Genomic DNA, 25,098 nt, shown 5'->3' on the forward strand with positions numbered 1-25,098 from the left:
CCCACACGTTTCACAACCAGGATTCTTGCTGAAGAATGCAGCGCCATCAATGAACAGAAACGCTTCTGACAACAAAACTGCGCTCCACAATGCCTGAACCTACATTGCATTTAGGAGAACCCCCCCCCCCCCCCCACCACCACCCAGATTTGGTCAGCCTCGGGCAATTTCAACTACTCTGAATCGAATCTGAAAAGGCCATGAAACTGATAAGTGAAGTCATAAACTGCGTAAATGACCTTGACATTCGCCTACAGCTACAGTCATTTGTATTATATTATGCTGGGGGCCTATGCTAAAGTGTTTACACGTAGTGGTTTAATAATCTTTGTTTATGTGTAACTACCCTTGTGATTCAAAAACTCTTATTGTATACCATACTATAAGTAATAAATAATAAGACACGTATTTCTGTTTATAATTTGCCTTAATGAGGGTGGAAAGCCGCTAGTGTACCTGACCAACCATGCTCGTTAATCTGCCACGGGGTTCGATCCGGGTGTGGCTTACCTCTGTGTCGCAAGCTAGGGCGCCGTGTGTTGAGCTGTACGAGCTGGTCAAAGACAAGGCAGACGGATAAAATAAAAATTAAAAAAAAAAGAAAAACATATTCTCCGTGATACACAACGCCTCTCTTGCGCCGTCTGCTAATGGAATTTGTTGCGCACTTCCGCAACATTCTCGCACCAAGTGAAAGAGCCCGTGTCGAAACGCACTGCTCTGCGTTGGATCTTCTCCATTTTTGTCTATTATCGTACTTGGAAAAGGTCGCAGACAGTCAACAATAGTCAAGAATCGGTCAGACGAATCTTTCGTAAGAACTCTTCTCTGTGGATGAATTACATTTCCTTAACATTTTTCCTACTGCATCTCAGTCTGGCACCTGCTTTTCCAACTGTTCGTGTTATGTAGTCATTCCACTGTTGGTCGCTCCGGTATTTTACAGTAGCAACTGTTTACAGCGATAATAGTGTAATCGAAGTCACGTGACAACTGGAATGGGATGACGGAAGATCGTGATTTAACGCACCGTCGACGATGAGCCCATTAGAGACAGAACACAAGCCCTGTTTAGATGAGGATTCGAAAGGAAATCGCCGCGTCATCTTTGAAAAAAAAAATCATAACACTCCTCTTAATCGATTTAAGAAACTCAAGGAAATCAGGAATGACTCAAACCAAAATTTGGATGACCGAGTCAACTAGGTCAGAGAGATAGTTTTGTTTATATGGTTTCTTTAAAAGTCGCGCTCCCCTATGTGTGTGTGTGTTTCAATAAACGGGTAAACTAGAAGACGGTGAAATCTACATCTCTATTCTTCAAGCCACATTCCTATTCCGTTACCAGACGCTACGCGGGAAGGAAATTGATAGCCCTCTATATGAGCCCGGATTTCGTGGTTACCACGCGAGATGAATATTTCTTCACTCAGTTTGAAACGTGGAATCCCGGAATTTTGTGGGTAAAGCTCCCCATTATGCGTAACGCATTTCCCGTAACGTCTCACTCCTAAATTTCTACCGCTGACTGAAACTTGTAAAGAATCGCCCCTCTCTCCTTTCAATGTTTTCTACCTTTCCGTCAACGCACTGCCTCAAAAACAAACGAAGCACTCGACAATTTGGAAACAAACAATGCGTAACCCAACATTTTAGTAAATATCAGTGCTGAAAATTGGAGCTGTACGATTGAATGTGTTTTAATAGCATCTTCACAAAAAGCAATTTCGCGTTCGTTGTCAATCAAATATGATGAAGTCTGAATGCGCTTGATGAAATTTATAGCTTGCCTATGGAAATAAAAGTCGCTTAATGTTTGTTGTAGTAATAAAAATTAGTAAACAGCCAAACAACAATGGAAAGTCAATAACCGATCATGAAAATATGCTTGTCTTTTTATCATATACTACGTTTCAAACGTAATATGCACCAAATAATACGAGTAGTGTTGAAAAATATAAATTAAAAAAAGACGATCGGGGCTCTATCCAGCGATCACGGTGCTTGTACGCTAACGACATGACCACCGCCAGCTCATGCTGAGGGTCGCAACGCTCCGATACATCACTCACGCTTGAAACTTCTCTGGCTATTTTCTCACAATTGCCTAAGTAGGAAGCCTTACTACTTGCACGTTATGTTGTCCTAATGAACTATTAAAAGTGTACAAAATTTGAAGTAAATCCGTGATCCGAAAGTCGTGAGACAGTATCTATCTCACAATACATGATATTATCTTAATTGTATTCGACTAATGTTTGTTGAATGTATTTGTAGCACCATCGTAGTTTTCTCGTATGTCAAAGGAGTACTTCTAGAGGCATATATCAGTTGCTCAAAATGCATCGAAAACCGCTACAATGAGAAAGAAGTTAAAGATGAAACATGACGCTCACGCCTAAATCACTTTTTCGGCAGACGTTATGACTGTAATCTAAACAAACGACTTCGTGACTTGAGTGATGATGTCGTCACGGAGCCCGTGAAAATTACACTTGCAAAAACTTTCGACACAGAGTTTCTTGCAGGAGCTGCTTATTACAGTGTTCCTACGCTTGCAGGAACATACATACAGCAAATGAGAAAATCCTGACTTCCCAAATAAGAAGCGTCTTTTGGCTATTTCAAAAACTTGTCGGGGCAGAGTTTACCTCCATAGAGCGATTCTTTTGGGAAACTGACGGTTACTGTCGGAGAAGCTGAGGAACTGCGGTCGTGTCTGCATCTCAGCGTTCGTGGTTTAGCAACATCCACATGCTGAAGCAAGAACCACCGCGCTACGGATACCGTTTCAACTATTACTTCGCCATTCCTTACATTCCTCTGGTTTCCGTGAGACTTCGCAACATATGCGGGAGTAGTCATAAAGTTTTAATTATCACCTGGAAGAAAAACAACTTGCGACCATCAAACCCGGTTATGGTGTTGGAACTATTCTACATATTCACCCTTCAATGTGGAACACTTTTCTCAACAATGGACGACTTGTCAGAGACCCCAGTTGCCGGCCGAAGTGGCCGAGCGTTTCTAGGCGCTTCAGTCTGGAACCGCGCGACCGCTACGGTCGCAGGTTCGAATCCTGCCTCGGGCATGGATGTGTGTGATGTGCTTAGGTTAGTTAGGTTTAAGTACTTCTAAGCTCTAGGGGACTGATGACCTAAGATGTTAAGTCCCATAGTGTTCAGAGCCATTTGAACCAGACCCCAGTTGTAAATGTTATCATTTCGGTTGTTCAGGAAACGAAAACAATCCACCAAGAATATCACCCGTTGTCATCCTGGAAATGCCGGCGAGGCAATGCTTTCTTCATCGAGGGAAAGAAGAAAAAGTGGTTGTACGAGTGGTATTCACTAAGTAAGTTTGGATCGGTTGTGAAATGGAAACCACTGTGAAAATCAAAAATGTTTTATTTGTAATAGTTAGCTACACCTTACAGCTGCCGGCCGCGGTGGCCGAGCGGTTATATGCCCTTCAGTCCGGGACCGCGCTGCTGCTACGGACGCAGGTTCGAATCCTGCCTCGGGTATGGATGTGTGTGATGTCCTTAGGTTAATTAGGTTTAAGTAGTTCTAAGTTCTAGGGGACTGATGACCTCCGATGTTAAGTCCCATAGTGCTCAGAGCTATTTTTGAACATCTTACAGCTGCATTGTCGCCGATCCGACATAGACATTTGTCGTAGCGTTGTACCAACTTTGCAATCCCCTCGTCATAGAAGGCAGCCGCCGGTGCTTTCCGCCAATTCTCTAAGCTCGTTTATAGCTCGTGTCTGTATCAAAATGTCGTCTTCATAGCCAGCGGTTCATGCGAGGAGAGATGAACCTCAGGACGAGCCCATTACGGGCCGTTTTGTGGGTGACCAAACTCTTCCCATCGAAAACGCTGCATGAGCATCTTCATTGCCACTGCATAGTGCAGACGAGTGTTGTCATGAAGAACGAAACGTGTGACAGTTAAGTGGGCTGCACGACATCAGGCAAAATCTGTCACCAGGCTCTCACAATTAGCAGGAAACACTATTTCCTACGCATCTTTATGTGCTCACTGTGTGCTCTGAATTGAAAAGAGCGATGTGCCGTGATCGACAGACATACTGGAGACACTATCCAACACATCTGTGCAAAACTTCATCGGACTTTCACCGTGGATTCCACTTCGCTGCCGATCGGAACTTACTTTCCGAATAGCCCTCGTATTTAAGGAGAACAGTATGGGGAGTTTCGAGAGAGAAAAGATTTGATAGCTCTAAGCAGCAGCATGCCCCCTTATGAGAAAATCTGTTAGCACCACACCGTGGTTGTTCCCAAAAACACTCAGTGTCAGCTAGTCGATGATGGTTTTCGCCTTTTTTCGGTGGTGGTGAGTTTCCACGTTTCCACTGCTGGCTCAGCTCCTTTGTCTCGGGTGACACACCCAGCGCTCATCCACAGTGAATGGGCCTACGTCCAAGGATTTTCCTTGGCCCTTACCTCCGCGGTTTTCTCCTTGCTACCTTAATGAGCAGCAGTATCTCAGGGCAATGGGTGCTCCACTAGTTACATCAGAAGTATCACAGACTCAAACAATCGGCGAAGTGACACATCTAAGAAAGAAATGTTGGGTACGGCCTCTCTGCTATACATTCCCAGAGTGACTGACAGAATCTGACGCATACTGTGCAGACGCGGCGTAAAGATCATTTATTGGCTGGCTCTGAGCACTATGGGACTTAACATCTATGGTCATCAGTCCCCTAGAACTTAGAACTACTTAAACCTAACTAACCTAAGGACAGCACACAACACCCAGCCATCACGAGGCAGAGAAAATCCCTGACCTCGCCGGGAATCGAACCCGGGAACCCGGGCGTGGGAAGCGAGAACGCTACCGCACGACCACGAGATGCGGGCGAGATCATTTATTGACCGACAAAGAATATCGAAGAGTGTCTCAGATCGGCAAAGGTGAAAAGGGACCCACCATTAATGTCGGGAATGTACATGTGGAAAAGTCTATGTTGGAATGATTGGACGATCGCTCATCACCAGGTTCACCGAACATAAGCGGTATTGTAAGTTGGGGCAGGTGGAGAAATCGCCCGTGGCGGAGCAAGCGCCGACTGAGACCGACCACATAGTTAAATTCGCCGACATGGAAGTTCTTGCAGTCGTGTAGAGAAGAGCTATCACACCTACTTGTTCAGGGAAGCTATAGAAATAAACAAACATGACAATAGCTTCAAGAAGACAAAGTGAACGTGTCCTGGATTCCCGTGCTGCAGCGAAAGACCGTTGCAGGTTGCAATGGGAGAACCAAGCCCTTGGACATTGGCGCGCCAATCTGTGGCCGCGTGCCCGACTCCAGGCCACCACCAGCAATGGAGGGTAAAGCTTCGACAATGCCAGCCACTAGTGCTGACGAAACATCAGAAAAATCATAAAACAGAAGTCGGTTGAAGAACCCGAAACAGAAGGCAACAGACAATTTGTCATGGACTAAATGTTTGGAGTGTTCATAGCTGCCGTAACACTTACGAAAGAAGGGGAATGAATCAAACAATTTACATTTCAAATATACTTGAACTAACTAGAAAAATTTTCCATAATGAAGTCAGTGGCATCTCCTAACCACAAATTTGCAATTATCTCGCAGACAGCTCGTTGCGGACCAATGTTTAATGGAGAGTTCTTGTGCTACTAGTATTATGTAATGTCAACCGTGTCAGCCTAGCTAATAGTTAAGATACACCTTCTAATCAGATGATGCAAAGGACTCACCAATTTTGAATTACTTGAGGTACCGCCCGAGCTTGTTTAAATAAGTTGAGGCTCATTCCTCGCTGCTAGGATGGCAAACAAATCCAGTCATTGCTTTTTGTTGTAATGGTCTTCGGTCCGGACACTGGTTTGATGCAACTCTCCATGCTGGTCTACCCTGTGAAAGCCTCTTCATCACCGAATAACTACTGGAACCTACATCCTTCTGAATCTGCTTGTGGTATTCATCTCTCGGGCTCCCTCTACAATTTTTACCCTCTCACTTCCTTCCAGTTCTAAACTGGTGATACCTTGATGTCTCAAAACGTGTCCTACCAGCTGCCCCTTCTCTTAGTCGCGTTGTGCCACAAATTTCTCTTCTCCTAAATCCTGTTATATACCACCTCATTAGTTACATGATCATCCCATCTAATCTTCAGCATTTTTCTGGAGCATCACATTTCATATGCTTCTATTCTTTTCTTATAGGAATTGTTTACCGGCCAATCTTCACTTGCATTCACGGCTATGCTCCAGACAAACAACTATAGAATAGACTTCCTAACATTTATCTCTATATTCGACGCTAACATATTACTCTCGTACAGAAACGATTTTTTTTAGCATTGCCAAACTACCCTTTTAGATCCTCTCTGCTTCGGCCATTATCAGTTATTTTGCTATCCAAAGAGCAAAACTCTTCTGCTGCTTTCACTCTCCAGTTTCTTAATCTAATTCTCTTAGCATTGTCTGGTTTAATTTGACTAGATTCAATAACGCTTGTTTAATCCTACTTTCGAGTCACTGACCGTTCTCTTCAAGTGCCTTTCCAATTCCTTTGCTGTCTCGGATGGATTTACAATGTCATCGGGAAATCTCAAAGGTTTTATTTCTTCTCTCTCAACTTTAATTTCTCCTCCAATTTTTTCTTTGTTTTCCTGCACTGTTTGCACAATGTGCAGATTGAATAACATCGGAGACAGGCTGCAACCCTGTTTCACTCCCTTCTCAGTCACTGCTTCCCTTACGTGCCCCTCGACACTGCCAACTGGTTCCTAGACAAGTTGTAAGTAGCATTTCGTTCCCTCTACGTTATCCCTGCTACCTTCAGAATTACAAAGAATTTATTCCGGTCAACTTATTCAAAAGTTCTCTCTTAGTCTATAAATACTGTAAAAGTAGGTTTGTTTGTCCTTAACTTTATTTATTTTATTTATACGCCCAGTTCCGTAGGACCAAATTGAGGAGCAAATCTCCACAGTCATGGAACGTGTCAGTAAATGAAATTACAACATAGAAGCAATAACAGATAAAATAAAATTTTTATGAACCCGGAAAAGTCAAGCCATAAGTTTAAGTAAACGCAACCAACAGTATCACATAGGAATAAGTTTAATTTTTCAAGGAACTCCTGAACAGAATAGACGGAGTGACCCAAGAGGAAACTCTTCAGTTTCGATTTGAAAGTGCGTGGATAACTGCTAAGATTTTTGAATTCTTGTGGTAGCTTATTGAAAATGGATGCAGCAGTATACTGCACACCTATCTGCACAAGAGTTAAGGAAGTGCAATCCAAATGCAGATTGGATTTCTGCCTAGTATCAACTGAGTGAAAGCTGCCAACTCTTGGGAATAAACTGATATTGTTAACAAGAAATGACAGTAAAGAATATATATATTGAGAGGCCAATGTCAGAATACCGAGACTAGTGAACAGAGGTTGACAAGAGATTCGCGAATTTACACCAGTATTGCCCTAACTGCTTATGTCTGAACTAAAGATATCCTTTGAGAATGGGAAGAGTTATCCAAAAATATAATACCATACGACATAAGCAAATGAAAATAAGCAAAGTAGACTAATTTTCATGTTGAACAATCACTTACTTCAAATACCAATCGAATAGTAAAAACAGGATCATTAAGTCTTTGAACAAGATCCTGAACATGGTCTATCCACAACAGTTTACTATCTATCCGAACACCTACAAATTTGAACTGTTCAGTTTCCCTAATCATGCTCAGTCTGTGAAATTAAATCGCCAGGTATTATTGAATTGTGTGTTATAAACTGTATAAACTGAGTCTTACTGAGATTTAGCGTTAGTTTATTTTCTACAAGCCATGAACTTACGTCATGAACTTCACTATTTGATATAGACCCAATGTTGCTCACAACATCCCTTACTACCAAGCTAGTGTCATCAGGAAACAGAAAGATTTTATAATTACCTGTAATACTAGAGGACATATCATTTACATAAATAAGGAACAGGAGTGGCCCCAACACTGATCCTTGGAGCACCCCCCAATTGACCGTACCCCACTCACACCCCTCTGAATAATGACCTTTTGCTGCCTGTTGTTAAAGTAAGAGATGAACCAATTGTGAGCTGCTCCCCGTATTCCATAATGGTCCAACTTCTGGAGCAATATTTTGTGATAAGCACAATAAAACGCCTTAGTTAAATCAAAAAACATGGCTAACATTCGAGACCTTTTGTTTGATCCATCCAGTACCTCACAGAGAAAAGAGAACATAGCATTTACAGTTGTTAAACGACTTCTTAAGCCGAACTGTACATTTGATAGCAAATTATGTGATATAAAATAATCAATTATCGTCACATGCACAGCCTTTTCAACAACTTCAGCAAACAAGATTAACCTATCTTCTAATATACATCCCAGGGTCAGTATTGTCTCACATATTCTTACATTCTTCCAGAGTCCAAACTGATTTTCCATGAGGTCGAATTTTACTAGTTTTCCATTCTTCTGTAAATAATTCGTGTTAGTGTTTTGCAACCATGACCTATTAAGTTAATAGTTCGGTAATATTCCACAGGTGTCAACACCTTCGCTTTCTGCGGAACCGGAATTATTACGTTGTTCTTGAAGACTGGGGGTATTTCGCCTGTCCTATACGTCTTGCACGTAACAAACTACTGACGTAACGACCTTTTTTTTATCTTCACTATTAAATTCCTCCAGATTTTTCAAAAATGTAGCTTCAGCACAAGGTAATAAACGGCTTGTTGTTGGCGGAAGGCGATTAAGCCCAATTTCAAAATTTATTCGCAAGAGCTTGCATATGTATATGGACAGGTGCTCAACGAGTTATGGGATCAGAGCTGCCAAAACAGAGTTGCTGATATACGAGTAGAGGCACTTCCGCGCCGTCCGACGCAGGATTAACGGTGAGTTAGAAGAACGATTTGCAAGTGCAGCCCGTTAGACGTCGCAGGTCCGTAAATATCACAAAAGATCTCCAGGTGTGACTAACCGCGAAGAATGTCGGAGAACGTCGCTTTCCAAACACGCCGTTATCAGTGCCACAGTTGTGCGAGTATGGCAGCTGCGAGATTAAACGCTACACGCCTTGTTGTCTGCGCCACTACTCCATACTGAACATTGAAATTACAAGGCCAAGGTGAACATAGTTTTCGCTCGGTAGTTTCAGAAGAAATTACACCTACTTTTCCAACGCAGTCCCTTTGATACACTTTATTTGACGTTCTTTCGAATTAGTCCAATTCTCCGAAGAACGCAAAATAGCGGTTATGGTTTACGTAAGCTTTTCATTTGACTCCACGCGTTCTCGAGTTAATAATACTCTTGGGCTTGGGAATATGTTCAAGTCAAAGAGCGCCAAATCTAGAAGCAGGATGTAAGTTAGAACAAAAATTCTCCAGTTCTCGAACTACCGTGCTCATATGTAGGCAGGTATATTTTTTCAGAAGAATGATAATTTTTTTTCTCGTGCCACTGAGATTTCATCCCGTTAACTTTTTTATTCAGTTTTTTGTCCAGGAACACTTGGCTAGTATTCACCGGTTAGTGTTTTTCCCTCTCAAGGAATCACTAAGATAACGGCTTGTGCATCCTAGAAAACACAGTCCAATGCCTTTGCACCGTATGAAAAGTACTTCGCTTTTCATGGTGCAGCGTCACCAACTCCATCACTGCTTCGGTGTTTCGTTTCTTGCCTGAAGTGGCGCACCCAGATATCATTCAAAGTAACAAATGGACGCACAAGTTAGCTGAATGATTTTTGAAAAAGTCCAAACGTTGTAGAGAATATATTTTTACATTTGATTTGGTTTAGAATACAATAAAAGCTGTGTTGATGTCGCACAGCACCATCCTACAGTTAATTCTCCACCCAAAAATATACCACACTCTTTCTTCTGACATGCCTATGAAGTCAGTCAGCTACTTCACACATCTTCAACTGCCGATCGTCAATTATCTAACTGTATTGTTTCAATATGTTTCCATCAGTTATTATTGTTGTGATCTTCAGAGCGTAGGTTGATGAAGTCTCCAAATATCAGCAGATAACATGAAAATGGACAACGTGTTAAGCCAATTTTTAGTTGTATAAGTTCAATTTTTAATTGTAGAAATGCATTTAATCTTTGACTACATTGACATAGGATAGTATTTAGAATTTTTTTTCACTGATGGCACAGTAAAAGTGTCACCAAACAGGTTACTGTAATTATTTTATGTTGCCTGATGATGATACTAGTTTCGGTGAAAAAGATAGATAGTAAATGTTTATTTCATCAGCAACTGTTGGCGGTGTATAAATATGACTTTCTCTAGATTTACTTAACATCAGTGCGGAACAGAAACGTGGGACTTTGAAAATACGGAGAGGAAGCAGTTGGAAGCACTTGAAGCTGTCGACGTTTGTAAAAAAAAAAAAAAAATTGAGACGATAGATAATGTACGGAATGCAGAATTTCAGGAAGAAGAAACGGGTTTGTGGGACGTTTGGTAAGGCATAAAGGATTAATTAAGTTGATACTGAATGTTCAGCAGACAAAAGAAATTGTAGAAACAGACGAAAAAAGTAAGATAATTAATATAAAAGAGAGCAATACAGAGAAAGTTTTCTATTACAAGATTAGTCGAGAATATTTTGAGCACAGCGTAAAAGACTTTTAGGAATGATTTAAGAAGCGATATGAGATTGGACAACAACGTAAAATCAATATTAGGGAAGGCGAACGGAAGAGAGACTTGTTGGAAGGGTTCCGGAAAAGTGTAGAGCATCTGTAAAGGAACTCGCATACAACACGTTAGTGAGATTAAAGCCCGAGTATCTTTCCAGTGTTTGGAGTCCTTACCAATTAGGCTTGATATCAGATATCGAACGAATTCAGAGATACGCTGTTGGTGCGAAGTACCTTCTCTCCGCCATGCACTGCACAGTGTTTTGGTGACTATCTGCGTAGATGTAAAAACAGGTTAGAGGAGATTTAGATTGAAATAATTAACTGGAGATGAAACCAGACAGGAGAAGATGGAGGATAGCATCAAACCACTCATACTACTGATTACTTTAATAAAGTATTTTCTGTTCATAAAATGTGTCGTTTCGATGTACAGCCATATCCTCCTTGCGCAGGGTGTCATATGGTTGTGTGGCAGATGACGCGTAGTGCAGCTATACTATTTTTCGCGCCCTTTTCCTGTATTTATATTCCGTATATGGACAAACGAGCAAACAAATCAGTCGTTCAAGAACTTGGGGTGAAGAAGAAGTTGTCCAGTATCTGTTTCCGGCGAATCCTGCATTCTTTGGTCAAATGTAAAGGGGCAGTCAAATGAAAACCTAACATCCGCCACAAAGGGACCATGGGATGGTTCTCTTCAAAAGTAATCACCACACGCGCTAAGAAATTCATGCCACTGGAGATGAGACGATCAACAATTCCTGTTTCGTAGAAGGCGGTCAGCCGCTGACGGATCCACAACTGCAGCCACTCTTGCACTTCCTCGTCCGACTGCAACCGACGTCCACGCATGTCTTTTCTTCATGTCGCCAGAGATGTATAAATCACACGTTGAAAGATACGAACTGTACGGAGGATGTTTCAGTGTTTCCCAAATGAATCTCTGAAGCGTAGACTTCATTCGATTTGGGCAGTGTGGGGACGGGCATTATCTTGCGCGAAGATGATTCGACCCGGCAGAATTCCTGGTCGTTTCGGCTTGATCGCGCGTCGCAATTTCTGCAAAGGGTTTTCGTTGCACTATTCATTGATTCTGGTTCCACGCTCGAGCATAGGGCACCTGCAGTCGAAAAGGAAGATCGTAATGATCTTACTAGAACTTATACGAACAGCTTACGATTTCTGTGGCGCGTGAGATGTGTGATGTTTCCACTGTTTACTTTGCCGTTTGCTCTCGAACTGTCCCGTTTAGAATTCCGGTGCGGCGCACACGCTTTCTGCTTGTAATTTTTAAAAAACGGTAAACATTCCGCTGCAAATTTTCGGCTTCATTCATGTTTACGGTAGATTGCAATGAATCTAATTTTGGAAGCTGCCTCCCCCACAAATAGGTTTATGGTTTCGTGCTATATTAATTCACTCTGGATTGTATCTACTAGATAGAGATTCGATTGCTTCCAGGGGCTGATTTGCAATTATACAACCCAACAGATTCAGATGTATTAGTCTACTTACATTTGCTTTCGTTCGGACTCAGTTGTCAAAATTTCATTGGGTTATATACTGGAAAACTGTTAACTTCCACACTGCCCTTTATGATATCTCCTATTAATTTCGTTGTTTCCGATGGTGAAAACCACTTTATAGGGCAACATTTCTGAACCATTTACGAAAGATTAAGTACTATAAACGGAATAAACTTACAGAGGTATCTAAAACCTGTATGACAACACCACTAATTACACAAAGAAATATCGGAGACTCTTGGATAAGTATGGCAACAGCAAGGTATATTGGCAAGAGCAAGGTATATCTTGGTCCAAAAATGCCATGTAATTCAAGGCCAGTTTTTACTTGTATTTTTTACAATATGATTCCGTTTGCTAACAGAAGGCGAAAGCCCTGAGGGGGAGTTTATACCTATTACGGGGCTGTCGCCTGTCTGCATGTCCTGATACAGACATAGGGTGAGTTGCATAAAACGGAATGGTAGAGCAGTTGAGCCATCCTGTATATTCACAAAACGCAAAACATCGTTCCCTCTCTTTAGCGCTATGCAGTATGTCTGGCTGGGAAAGCCAGCACGAGATCGTGCCATCAGGCGTTGCATCATGGACTTTGCATGGGGCATCGAAAAAAAAAAAAAAAAGAAAGAATCTTCTGTGTAACAGGGCAGAACCTGTCAGTTAGAGTTTAGTGGCTCGTCGGCTTCATGGTGCTCAGAGACCGTACACTTACTCTGTTTGTACAGCGGTTGGAGAAGGAATTGCTCATGACCGTAAGGGGACCATTCCGGTATTTGTCTGAAATAATTTAGAAATAAAGCAGAAAATTAAAATCTCGATCGCCAGTCGTGCACGTGATCTGAAACATCTCTGCAATCTAAGATCAGTTTTTACACTAGTGCGTCACCTCCTTAAGCACGAAAACTCCACTGCAAGTAAGTAGTTGATTGGTAGCAAGTGACAAATACGTACCAGACAATCTCTACAGGTGACAAGTAGTACTAAAGTATACGATGGTGTGAGTCGTATAATGTTGGGCATTATGCTGATGTAACGTCACACTCAGTAAAAAATTTACAGTACAAGATCATTTGTTTCGTTCGGCAGTGAGAGGGCCGTCAGCATCTAACGCGGGGGAAAGGGAATTTTACCGAATGCAACGTCCGCCCGCGGTAGCTGAGAGGTCAGCGCGACAAAATGTCAATCCTAAGGGCCCGGGTTCGATTCCCGGCTGGGTCGGAGATTTTCTGCTCTCTCGGACCGGGTGTTGTGTTGTCCTAATCATCATCATTTCATCCCTATCGACGCGCAAGTCGCCGAAGTGGCGTCCAATCGAAAGACCCAGCGAACGGTCTACCCGCGGGTGGCCCTAGTCACCGAATGTAACTATAAACCATGATGCAAGTCGAATGTGATGATGTCGAATTTATGTATAGACATCAATTATCACGTAGTGATCAGGTTCTTACACGACCATCATGGCGTGGTAACTTGATACATTGGAAAATAAGCGCTGTTGACAATTACCACACAACTGCGTTCGCTGCTCAACTACATTGGTAATATATCGGTAGACGAAGGCTGCTAATATTCGCAGTATTAGGCAATAATCAGTCGAGTATTTTTCCAGGATACCTGAGCGGATGCTGCTAGCGGACATCCAGCGACTTGTAACTTCATTCCAATTCTGCGCTTGCACAATGGATGTCACTGAGCGATATGTGACAAACCAAGTGGCAGAGGTGGCGTGAATCAAAAAGCGTTGCAACATCGTGGGAACGCAGCTTTCACTTCTTGTAGTTTTCCAGAAAGGCGCTGCTTATTGCCAAATTCAGGCAGTCCAAAGGTTGCTGTTACTCAACACGTTCTATACATCACTCCTACTCCCTGCATACGGAATTCGAGATTTTGGACTTCCCAACGTTTGTAGGGACACACATAAAAGCGTCGGAACGGGTCTAAAACATATCATTATTTTTTTTGCGGGATATGTTGAAACAGTAACACTACTAACCTGCGTACATTATTTTTAACTCTACCTGTTGATAGGTTTAATGTTCTGCGTCATTTTTTACTGTTGGGTGCCAATGTTTTCATTTCTACTTTAGTACTAGAACCGCCAACCTCTAGTATCCATTTTGCATGTTTAAGTCTTTCTATATATACGTATATTAGTTCGGAAACCACTACACAGAACACATAGTAAAGGCTACTTTGTCTCAATAATATTTATTTTCTATCTCACTCCATTCTATATAGAACGAGGCAATGGTATTGTTTTGTTTATCTGTACTCGTTGTAAGCACTTTCTTTACTGTCGCGATATCCAAACGTAATACACGATACAGGCAGCATAATATTCCTACAGTGTTCTTGGAATGCAGGATCTCTAAATTAATCCTATAGGGTTACTGAGATCTGCGTCGCCTATCTTACAAAGATTCCTGTTTAAGTTCCCCAAGCATCTCTGTTACATTTTCATATGGAATATGCCGACCTGTTACGATCCTAGCAACGTGTTTCGGAAACCTTTCAATGTTAATTGTCACGCCTACTTGATAAGGATTCTAAGCGCTGGAGGAATACTGCAGAACTGATCCTACTAACAACTAGTTAGCCATTTCGCCGGCCGCGGTGGTCTCGCGGTTCTAGGCGCTCAGTCCGGAACCGCGTGACTGCTACGGTCGCAGGTTCGAATTCTGCCTCGGGCATGGATGTGTGTGATGTCCTTAGGTTAGTTAGGTTTAAGTAGTTCTAAGTTCTAGGGGACTGATGACCTCAGAAGTTAAGTCCCATAGTGCTCAGAGCCATTTGAACCATTTTTGTTAGCCATTTCCTTTACAGAGGCACTGCACATACATTCACTTTCTCTAATATGTGATCGTCGTATTTCATATCGCTTCCTATTATTACCCCAAAATACTTCAACAACATGTTCCTCACTAAATCTGGTACTCAGACGCTATCGGGTTTTTTTCTTTTTGTGATGCTTGGAAGTCGTCTGCCGTTGACTCTTTTCCTGGTATGTATTCGTATGCGTATCGATTAGCACTTTTAAGCCTGAAAGAATCCTATTCCTGTAGCCGTCTGCCAAATTACTTTATCTTTGGCCGGATTTGTAACGCATGTCTTAAGCAAGTCTCTTAAACGCTGTGGGGAGACTGAGTTAACAATGGCCGCGTGGCCAGTTGACAAAGCAACACACACTGTTCTTCCGCCTGCTGTTGTATGGACGTGCCGACCTCACGTCGAGGCGAGAACGGTCTCCGTTACGCTGAGATGGTCGTCTGTTAGCGCTGCCTTTCCATCATTACACGTTATGTGGCTTTTCAGATTATTTAGGTGAGATACTTTCGTAGTTTTATTTCACTTGGGCAACGCTAATCCTTTGTTAGAATTCATTGCTTGGTTAGAACACGTGGGTATCAATATCCCACCTATTTAATCATCTGGGCCTGCAAGTTGCTTATCTCATTGCTTTTCCACTCATTAAATAATATTATGGCCGTTAATGCGAATAAAAATGTGATTTTTATTTTGTTCTTTGGTGGACTTTAACGCAAGACACGTGATTTTGTATTCATTTTCTGAATGTCAACAATATACTTGTATATTTTCAGTATTTTTTTCCTGTTACGAAGCTATTTTCCACTCTTCTGATCCTCAGATGTGTTCGCGAGCGAATTACCTTTCGTGTACATTATATTTAAAGCATAGAGAGAGAGAGAGAGAGAGAAAGGGGAGGGAGAGAGAGAGAGAGAGAGAGAGAGAGAGAGAGAGAGAGAGAGAGAGAGAGTACAGCGCCTCGACAGTGATGATATTGTCTTATTAACACGGGATTTCGACGATCTAACGCTCCAACTGAACAGAATTTGGCACGATATTCATCAGGAAGACATTCAACAACTCTCGTGGTGAGCAATGGTCATCATGATTTGGACTGTCAGTTTACGTGACGCATCGGTGTTCGCATGTGTCTTTCGCATTTCTCATATGCGGATAGCGAGTAGATACGTCAGGTATGTTGTAGAGATAATGGTTTCACTTTGGTTTTAGCCCTCTTTAACTGTTCCGTTGTTCTATGAGAAAGTCCATATCACTACGTAATATACACATTACGACAAAAAAAAGGACGCACAACGAAGGAATTACCCGAGTGGGACGGAAATCATTAGATATGATGTACATGTACGGATAAACAAATGATTAAAATTTCAAAAAAAACTGGATGATTTAAGCAAGAGAAAGAGCTTCACAAATTGAGCAAGTCAGTAACACGGTGGTTCACCTCTGGCCATTATGCAAGCAGTTATTCAGCTTGGCGTTAATTGACAGAGTTGTTGGATGTCCTGCTGAGGAATATCGTGCCACGTTCTGTCCAATTGTCGCGTTGGATCGTGAAAATCCCAAGATGGTTAGAGGGCCTTTCCCACAATACCTCAAACATTCTCAATTATTCTCAATTGGGAAGAGATCCGGGGAGAGATCTTGCTGGACAAGGTAGGGTTTGGCAAGCACAAAGACAAGCGGTAGAAACTCTCACCGTGTGCGGGCGGGTAGAAACTCTCACTGTGTGTGGGGGCATTGTCATCCATGTACACCATGGATGGCTTGCCATGAAGTGCAACGAACGGGCCATTGAATATCGTCGACGTACCTCTGTGCTGTAAGTTGCCGCATATAACAACCAAAGGGGTCCGGCTATGAAAAAAAAAAAACGGCACTCCAGGCCATCACCCGGCTGTCGGGCCATGAGGTGGGTGAGAGGTAGGTATCTGACAGCTGTCCGGATCGTCTCCAGGAACATCTTCGCTGGTCATCGGAGCTCAGCTCGAAGCGGGATTCATCACTAAAGGTAATTGTACTCCAATCAATGAGGCTCCAGGCGGAATCTGCCCGACGCCACTGCAAACGGGCTTGTTGGTGTGCAGATATCAATGGTGGTCGCCCCCAAGAGATGCCGTGAGCTCAGCACCCTCTCTGGGAGCCGCCTATTAATCGGCCCTGAAGCACCAGTTGCACATCGGGTCAGTGGTAATCTTGACGCTGTGTTCGGCCGTGGTCCACCAATTCCAGCCAACATCGTCGAATCGTCATATTCAAATGTAAAGCGATTCGCCAATTACTTCAACCTGCTTCTTTGTACCCATCTACAGTCCTCTCTCAAACGCTGACATTTGCGTATACTGCTCACGCGCCTGCCTGCGAGGCGTAGTTACTGCCCAACTCAGTACACGGAATGAAACTTGCAAAGACTTTATGCCCTGGTGTTGACTTGTCCCCTGTTTAACATCCTTGCTAGCTGCGTAGTGAAACTGTGCTGCAGTGTCACACACTTATCCACCGGCCGCCAAAGTTGACAAGTTTGCATTGTCCGTCGATACCTCTATGAATGTAAGTTTTTTTTCTTAGATTGTAAAATAATGTTAAGTAGACAGCGTTTTTGTTCACTTACGGGTCAGATATCATGTAAAGGGGTATCCTTCAGAACACTAAAACTGGGGGTCATGGTAACATATGAGCTCATAGCTTAAAAACTAAAGTTGTGAAAGGTTTATTATATGCGTTACATTACATTTTTTGCCTGCCTATATTTCTTTAAAGGCAGTTCCGCCATTTTTTATATACAGTGTTACATTTACACGATCATGATTTCGACTTTACAATGCCGTTATCAAGTGTTTTAATGTTATACAGTGCTTAAGATGGCATACTGTCCTATTTAAAATACACTATTAGACACATTGTCTAAGGGTCAATATTTCTGGTAAAACCCTACTGCTTTGTTTTGTCACTGAGTATACCATCTTGACTTGTTTTTCCTCTCTGCTGCTCCTTCCTGCGCCAGGTTAACTATTCTTTTATGTCGTACCAATGATACACTTACCTGACCCTAATTCTGATAACCATTTCCCACATAACGCTTTTCTAACCCTTTCTCAGCACTTTCTCCCTATTGTATAGGTGACCACCCATTTGAGGAGATTACTGGGAGTAATTTATTGGCAACTGAAAAGTTTATTTCACATTCAGTATTATCGTCCGTACTCGGTACACCTTCCATGGTATGCATTTAAGGCTAGAAGTGGATGGCACCAGCTAGGGATGCTGAGACGCCACACAACGCGGGCGGTGCCAGTGTCAACCAACAGGACGTGCGTAAGAGTTGTCACGTGTGGTGACGGGGTGCGAGCAGAGTGTCGGTCGAAGAGGCTACTGCGCTCTCTCTCTCTCTCTCTCTCTCTCTCTCTCTCTCTCTCTCTCTCTCTATCTTCCGAATCTCCAAACCGACAGCTTTCACTTCTCCTTCACGATTCTTTCTCATTTTTTGGACTTCGGGTCACCTCCTACAGACCGCGATGGCTCCTCCAGGTGGCTTGTGGCATGTACGTCGTCCCGAGAGCAGAGTATATTTTTCCGTTGTAGACCTTTACTTTATTTGGAAACCCTCTGGGCGCCCTTATACTCCGTGTCCAGAAAATCTAAATGGTTCGAATGGCTCTGAGCGCTATGGGACTTAATATCTGGGGTCATCAGTCCCCTATAACTTAGAACTGCTTAAACCTAACTAACCTAAGGACATCAAACGCATCCACGCCCTATCCAGGATTCGAATCTGCGACCGTAGCGGTCGCGCGGTTCCAGACTGAAGCGCCTAGAACCGCTCAGCTACCCCGGCCGGCCCAGAAGATCTCTCAGCACTTGGCGTTCTCCCTTGGTATACTACCCAGTTAATTTTCAGCATTCTTCGATAGCACCAGATGCCAGTTGCTTCCAGTTCCTTCTAATTTCCGAAGTCCATGTTTCATTGCATACGATGCTGTACTCCAGACGTAAGGTTCCAGAACATCTTCCTGATTTCGATGTCAGTATCTGACACCAGTAGGTTTCTTCTACTGAAGAAAGTTTTCTTTATCTTCTTTGCTTCGACTATTTCATGTACTCTTGCTTTATAGATTTCGTTTGCCTCTCCTAATGCTGTGTCATTTCCAGTTTTTATTTTAAACTAGTCGTTAATGTCCTTTGTACCACTCTTCATTAGGTTAGTCTTTCCTTTGTTTATCCTTAAGTCTCATTCTGTGCTAAGTATGTCGTCTATTTCCTTCGACATATCTTGTAAGTCTTCTTTATGTATGGCAAAAGTTTTCCGTTACGAGAAGGCTGCGTGTTAGATAACAGTTGAACCGGATTTTACTTCAGAAAGTAAAAGGAGTAAGAAAATGAGTGAAGTAAGAAAGATTCGCTCCAAAAGATATGGGAAACTTTTCTCAACTCTTTTATATGGAACAGCGTGGAACATACTACCGCTGCAGTTCCTTTCGTTGAAGGCGTATATGTTTACATACTGTGGAAATGGCACTCTCGTTTGCATGAAATGTTTAGGCAACTCTGCAATATGAACGACGCCAGTATGTGCAGACTTTCATAGCTTGTAGTCTTGGCACGAGATCAAAACAAATAGCAATCGGAGTTGGCCCGTCAGCTTGCATAATAAGGTAACACTTCCGTAAATTTGTCCAAGTACAGTGATATGTATTTTCCACTAGAGGTGGATAAGTCGTGTCTGCGTTGATGTAACGTATTTGGGTACCACTAAAAAGACGTGTAGAGCAGGATAACGGAAGAGCTGTGTTGTTTTTCAACTCAGTGTGCACATTTAACGTGACTACTTGTCTATTCCTGTATATCATCAGGCTGTAATTGTAGTCGACGTTAAAGACTGCAGCTACGTGACGTGATCTATTTTTTGGCTTCTTTCATTTACTTCCAAGAGGACAGGGCGGTGGTTGTTCCAGGGAGATGGGAAATAAGGAATATCTGGGAGGGGATACTAAGGTGTCAATGCACTCTGGTTTAGAAATAAATTTAAATGAGATGGACTACCTATGCAGAAATAAGGACCCGGACCTGTATATTGTGCATTTCTTTAAAAACTGCGAGGAATTTTTACGGGGCGTATGTTGAATTTAAAAAAAATCTTTGAGAAGAACGTCGAACACTGAATTTATTGGAAATGTACGATAATGCGCCACTAAATATTATTTGCTGACGCAAGTTAGTCGGGAATGATGTTAAAAAGATAGACACCGCGTCATTATTGACTGACAAAACGAAATGTAAAGTGCGGATTTTAAAGAATGAAGAAAGATAAGGACTGAGCATCCCATCGTCTGTGAAGTCCTTAGAAAAAAAGTATAAACTCAGATTACGAGAAGGTTGGGGGTGACAAGTCGACATTTATCTTAGGCGATTTACTGAAACCACGAAACACTTATACTGGACGGCCAGTAGATACTTGAACCTCTGTCCTCAGGAGAGCAAGTCTGCTGTCTTAACCACTGCAGCACTTCACACGGTATGTTTCAGGATCGTCTGGTGATACTCACAACAACATTGCCGTTCCCTGAAGTCTGCAGCGTGGCACCGAACCACTGGTACGATTTGTTCTCGACGTCATAGCCCGAGTAGTTCCTCTGGTTGCCTGAAATAAAACAGAAACAGCGAATGAAATTTTGCCACTGGAATTCATTTGCAGCTGTAATATCGGTTAGTGACACACTCAATAAGTGGCGTAATAGTGTTTTGTAAAGCAGTTACGGATGATATTGCGCTTACAGAGATGAACTGAAGGGCCGAAGCATTACGACGACCTGCTTAGCAGCGTGGTGGATCTACCTTTAGAACGCAATGCAACAGCGATTATGGGTTACCTGAATTTCACTAGTCCTTGGTAGGTTTCCAGATATACACGCACAGGGCATGCAGTCCCCGCAAATTACGGGATGGTGGTTTGTGTGCGCGGAGCTGGAACACGATGGCATCCCAGGAGAATTACATGGGGCTGAGATCGGCCGAATTTGGTAGCCAAAGCATGAGCAATTCACTGTCATGCACCTCAGTCCAATGTAGCACTATTCCGGCATTGTGACAGGGACAGGTGTCCTGCTGGAAGATGCCATCGTCGTCGGGAAAGCCCCCAAATATTAGGGCGTGTAGGTGGCTCGCATTAGTGTTCACGTAGTACACAGCAGTCGTGGTGACTTCGATTACTATCAGAGGTCACACTCAAACCGAAATGAACGTCTGCCATAGCATGCAACTGCCCCTGCTGGTCTGTATCCGCGGCGCGGTGCACATTTCCAGTATCCCCTCCACTAGGTCACGGTTTCCCAAATTGTGTTCCGCAGAACACTGGTGTTCCGCGGTAGTGGACAAGGGCTACGCGAAAAACTACACTACTGGCCATTAAAATTGCTACACCACGAAGATTACGTGCTACAGACGCGAAATTTAACCGACAGGAAGAAGATGCTGTGGTACGCGTATGATTAGCTTCTCAGAGCATTCACACAAGTATGGCGCCGGTGACGACACCTACAACGTGCTGACATGAGGAAAGTTTCCAACCGATTTCTCATACACTAACAGCAGTTGACCGGCGTTGCCTGGTGAAACGTTGTTGTGATGCCTCGTGTAAGGAGGAGAAATGCGTACCTTCACGTTTCCGACTTTGATAAAGGTCGGATTGTAGCCTATCGCGATTGCGGTTTATCGTATCGTGACATTGCTACTCGCGTTGGTCGAGATCTAATGACTGTTAGCAGAATATGTAATCGGTGGGTTCAGGAGGGTAATACAGAACGCCGTGCTCGATCCCAACGGCCTCGTATCACTAGCAGTCGAGATGACAGGCATCTTATCCGCATGGCTGTAACGGATCGTGCAGCTACGTCTCGATCTCTGAGTCAACAGATGGGGACGTTTGCAAGACAACAACCATCTGCACGAACAGTTCAACGATGTTTGCAGCAGCATGGACTGACAGCTTGGAGACCGTGGCTGCGGTTATCCTTGACGCTGCACCACAAACAGGAGTGCCTGCGATGGTGTACTCAGCTACGAACCTGGGTGCACGAATGGCAAAACGTTATTTTTTCGGATGAATCCAGGTTCTGTTTACAGCATCATGATGGTCGCATCTGTGTTTGGCGACATCGCGGTGAACGCACATTGGAAGCGTGTATTCGTCATCGCCATACTGGCGTATCACCCGGCGTGATGGTTTGGGTTACACGTCTCGGTCACCTCTTGTTCGCGTTGACGGCACTTTGAACAGTGGACGTTACATTTCACATGTGTTACGACCTCTGCGAAACCCTACATTTCAGCAAGATAATGCACGACCGCACGTTGCAGGTTCTGTACGGGCCTTTCTGGATACGGAAAATGTTCGACTACGGCCCCGGCCAGCACATTCTCCAGATCTCTCACCAAATGAAAACGTCTGGTGAATGGTGGCCGAGCAACTGGCTCGTCAGAATACGCCAGTCACTACTCTTGATGAACTGTGGTATCGCGTTGAAGCTGCAGGGGCAGCTGTACCTGTACACGCCATCCAAGCTCTGTTTGACTCAATGCCCAGGCGTACGAAGGCCGTTATTACGGCCAGAGGTGGTTGTTCTGGGTACTGATTTGTCAGGATCAATGCATCAAAACTGCGTGAAAATGTTATCATATGTCAGTTCTAGTATAATATATTTGTCCAATGAATACCCGTTTATCATCTACATTTCTTCTTGGTGTAGCAATTTTAATGGCCAGTAGTCTATGAATAACAAGGGTTTTTTCTGTATTTTAAAGATGGTAATTTTTTAAAAATTTTGTTATGATCTCTGCCTTATTAGTTAACTGAGTAAAACAAGTTTCTCATTTTTTAAAATTTGATTAAACTTAGAATTTTTTTAAGATTTCTGCCAGAGGAAGAGTTTGAGTACCTCTGTACTAACTGATGGCGTATTCGGACTAGTGTAAAAAGAAACATGATTGATTCGACCAAACGACACATTTCCATTGACGCTCGGTCCGATGTAGATGGTCGCGTGCTCAATACCATCGTGAATGACGACTTCGTTAGGCCAACATGGGATTCTGTAGTGGTCGTCTGCGGTGGCGTCCTATGCTCACAAACGTCCGCTGAACAGTGTGCTCCGAAACACTTGTGTCTGCACCAGTACTGCATAGTGTTGGATGACTCGCCATAGATCGCTGCCTTTTCTACTTTATAAAGCGGCAAAGACTCTGACCACCAATTTCCGTGACAGGCCGTGGTCTTTACAGGGATGCTTACGACAGTAACATGCCAACTGCCGTCCAACTTCGCAATTTTCCTATGCTTGATCCCGGGAACCGGAAAATGACAATTTTACCTTCTTAAAGTCACTGATGTCAGTGGATTTCTCCACTTGTGGCCGGATCGCCGCAGGAATGATTTCCCATTCATCTCTGCTTCGCTTATATGCAATGCGCAAAGAAACTGAATGGCCACGTTTTTGAAACACAGTAATTTTTTCTCTCATTGTGACGCAGAGGCGTTAAATCAGGCTTAAAGCTGCCTACAAACTTCCTCTGCAGTGGTGCAAAAGTGTGGCGCCCTGACGCCTCACCGTCGGGCTCGACGACGCATCAGACAGCGAAGTGTCGACACATGCGATAAAAAGGCCAGAATTCATATGAGGTACAACGTGGGTTAATGTCAGACTGGTACCAAATTTCACCACAATTCTGCCCAACGCCATCTGGACGTATTCCACGATGACAATCGTTATCCAGACATCACGCCTCACCTCTTCTCTTGACACCCTTGGGATATATGTCAGAACAGCGATAGCCAGCGTTCAAATCATGCGGTTTTCTTACGGATGGGCGAAGGAAACATTTCAGCCACACCGCCGCTCAAGACTGAGAAGAAAAGGCCTCACGAGGTGGCATGAAGGGCCTAAATGAAACCACCTCTTCCCTTGGGGCGATCATTTAGACACATTTCGCCGTCGCAGTGAGATGCGCAACACAACGACGTTCTTGGCAAACTTTGACACTGCTAGTACCCCCTGACGATCCGAACCTTCTCCAAGACAGTACAGAGCTCCAACACCACGGAACGACCCCTTCAGAGTATAGTAAGACCACAATTTTTGCTCTGGTATAGAGGGTGAATCCACTATGGATCACAACCTCTCAACGAAATATGAACTTGTTTCGAAGCAGCAAACGGCGTTTACAGTTTTTCAGCCTTCCTGTGGTGTGATCACAAGGTGTGGAGGGGGGGGGGGGGGGGAGGTGCAACGTTGAAACGTGCGTGAATAAAATGGCAAACAGTCCCCTATTCTGAGTTGCCACTGCAACCAACGAGCCTCCCACTCTCTCAGCTCAGCAACACTCTCTGTGCCAACTGCGTAACTTTGCTGAGCACTTTAGAAATGCACAGAAGCTCCTGTTGACCGATTCTTATGACTTTGTGGGCTACTGTTCTAGCGCCCTCTGGGCATGCGGAATCTGAGTGACGTCAAGGGGGTTGCCTACCTGCACGTTTACAGGAGTCTGTTTAGGAGCGTGTGTCTTTCCAGGTATGTTTTTAAAGTGCTCAAAAGGAACGTGCAGGTGGTACCGGGAGCGCTGCTGAACAGAGGGATTTCAGACCATTGACGCCCTTTATGCCACCTTCTGTGGCCTTTCAGTGTCGATTCTGGGTTGTGTGTGTCTAAAATGTTTTCCACAGGCATCCATAACGAAACAGCATGATTTCAACGCTGAGTGTCACTGTTTCGACCTCCATCACAGGGGCATCAAGAAAAGGGGTGAGGTGTAGCTAACAGTGGGGTGGGAGGGGGGAGGGGGGAGGGGGGGGAGTGACGATCTTTCCATTGTGTGGTACGTCCGGGGTGGCATTGGACACAATTGTGGAAAAATGTGGTGGCAATGTGGCAGCATTAAACCATGCTACACCTCACATCAACTTTTGAACTCTGGCCTTTCTTTCGCCTGTGTCGACACCTTGTTGTTTGATGGTGAAGTTGAAGGGCGCTAGCTCTGCTACACGATCTCTTCCCACAGA

At 43.5% G+C, this 25,098-nt stretch overlaps 1 protein-coding gene across 1 annotated transcript in view; it reads right to left on the reverse strand.

Annotated features, from left to right (window-relative positions):
* LOC126473132 (integrin alpha-PS2-like) overlaps positions 1 to 25,098 on the reverse strand; it is a 447,263-nt gene that overhangs the window by 154,389 nt on the left and 267,776 nt on the right. Inside the window, exon 3 of the mRNA XM_050099987.1 lies at positions 20,594 to 20,688. Within this exon, the coding sequence (XP_049955944.1) occupies positions 20,594 to 20,688 (95 nt within the window). The remainder of the gene's footprint in view (positions 1 to 20,593; positions 20,689 to 25,098) is intronic.

This window comes from Schistocerca serialis, chromosome 4 (genome assembly GCF_023864345.2).
Source record: "Schistocerca serialis cubense isolate TAMUIC-IGC-003099 chromosome 4, iqSchSeri2.2, whole genome shotgun sequence".
In the NCBI taxonomy this organism is placed as follows: Eukaryota; Metazoa; Arthropoda; class Insecta; order Orthoptera; family Acrididae; genus Schistocerca; species Schistocerca serialis.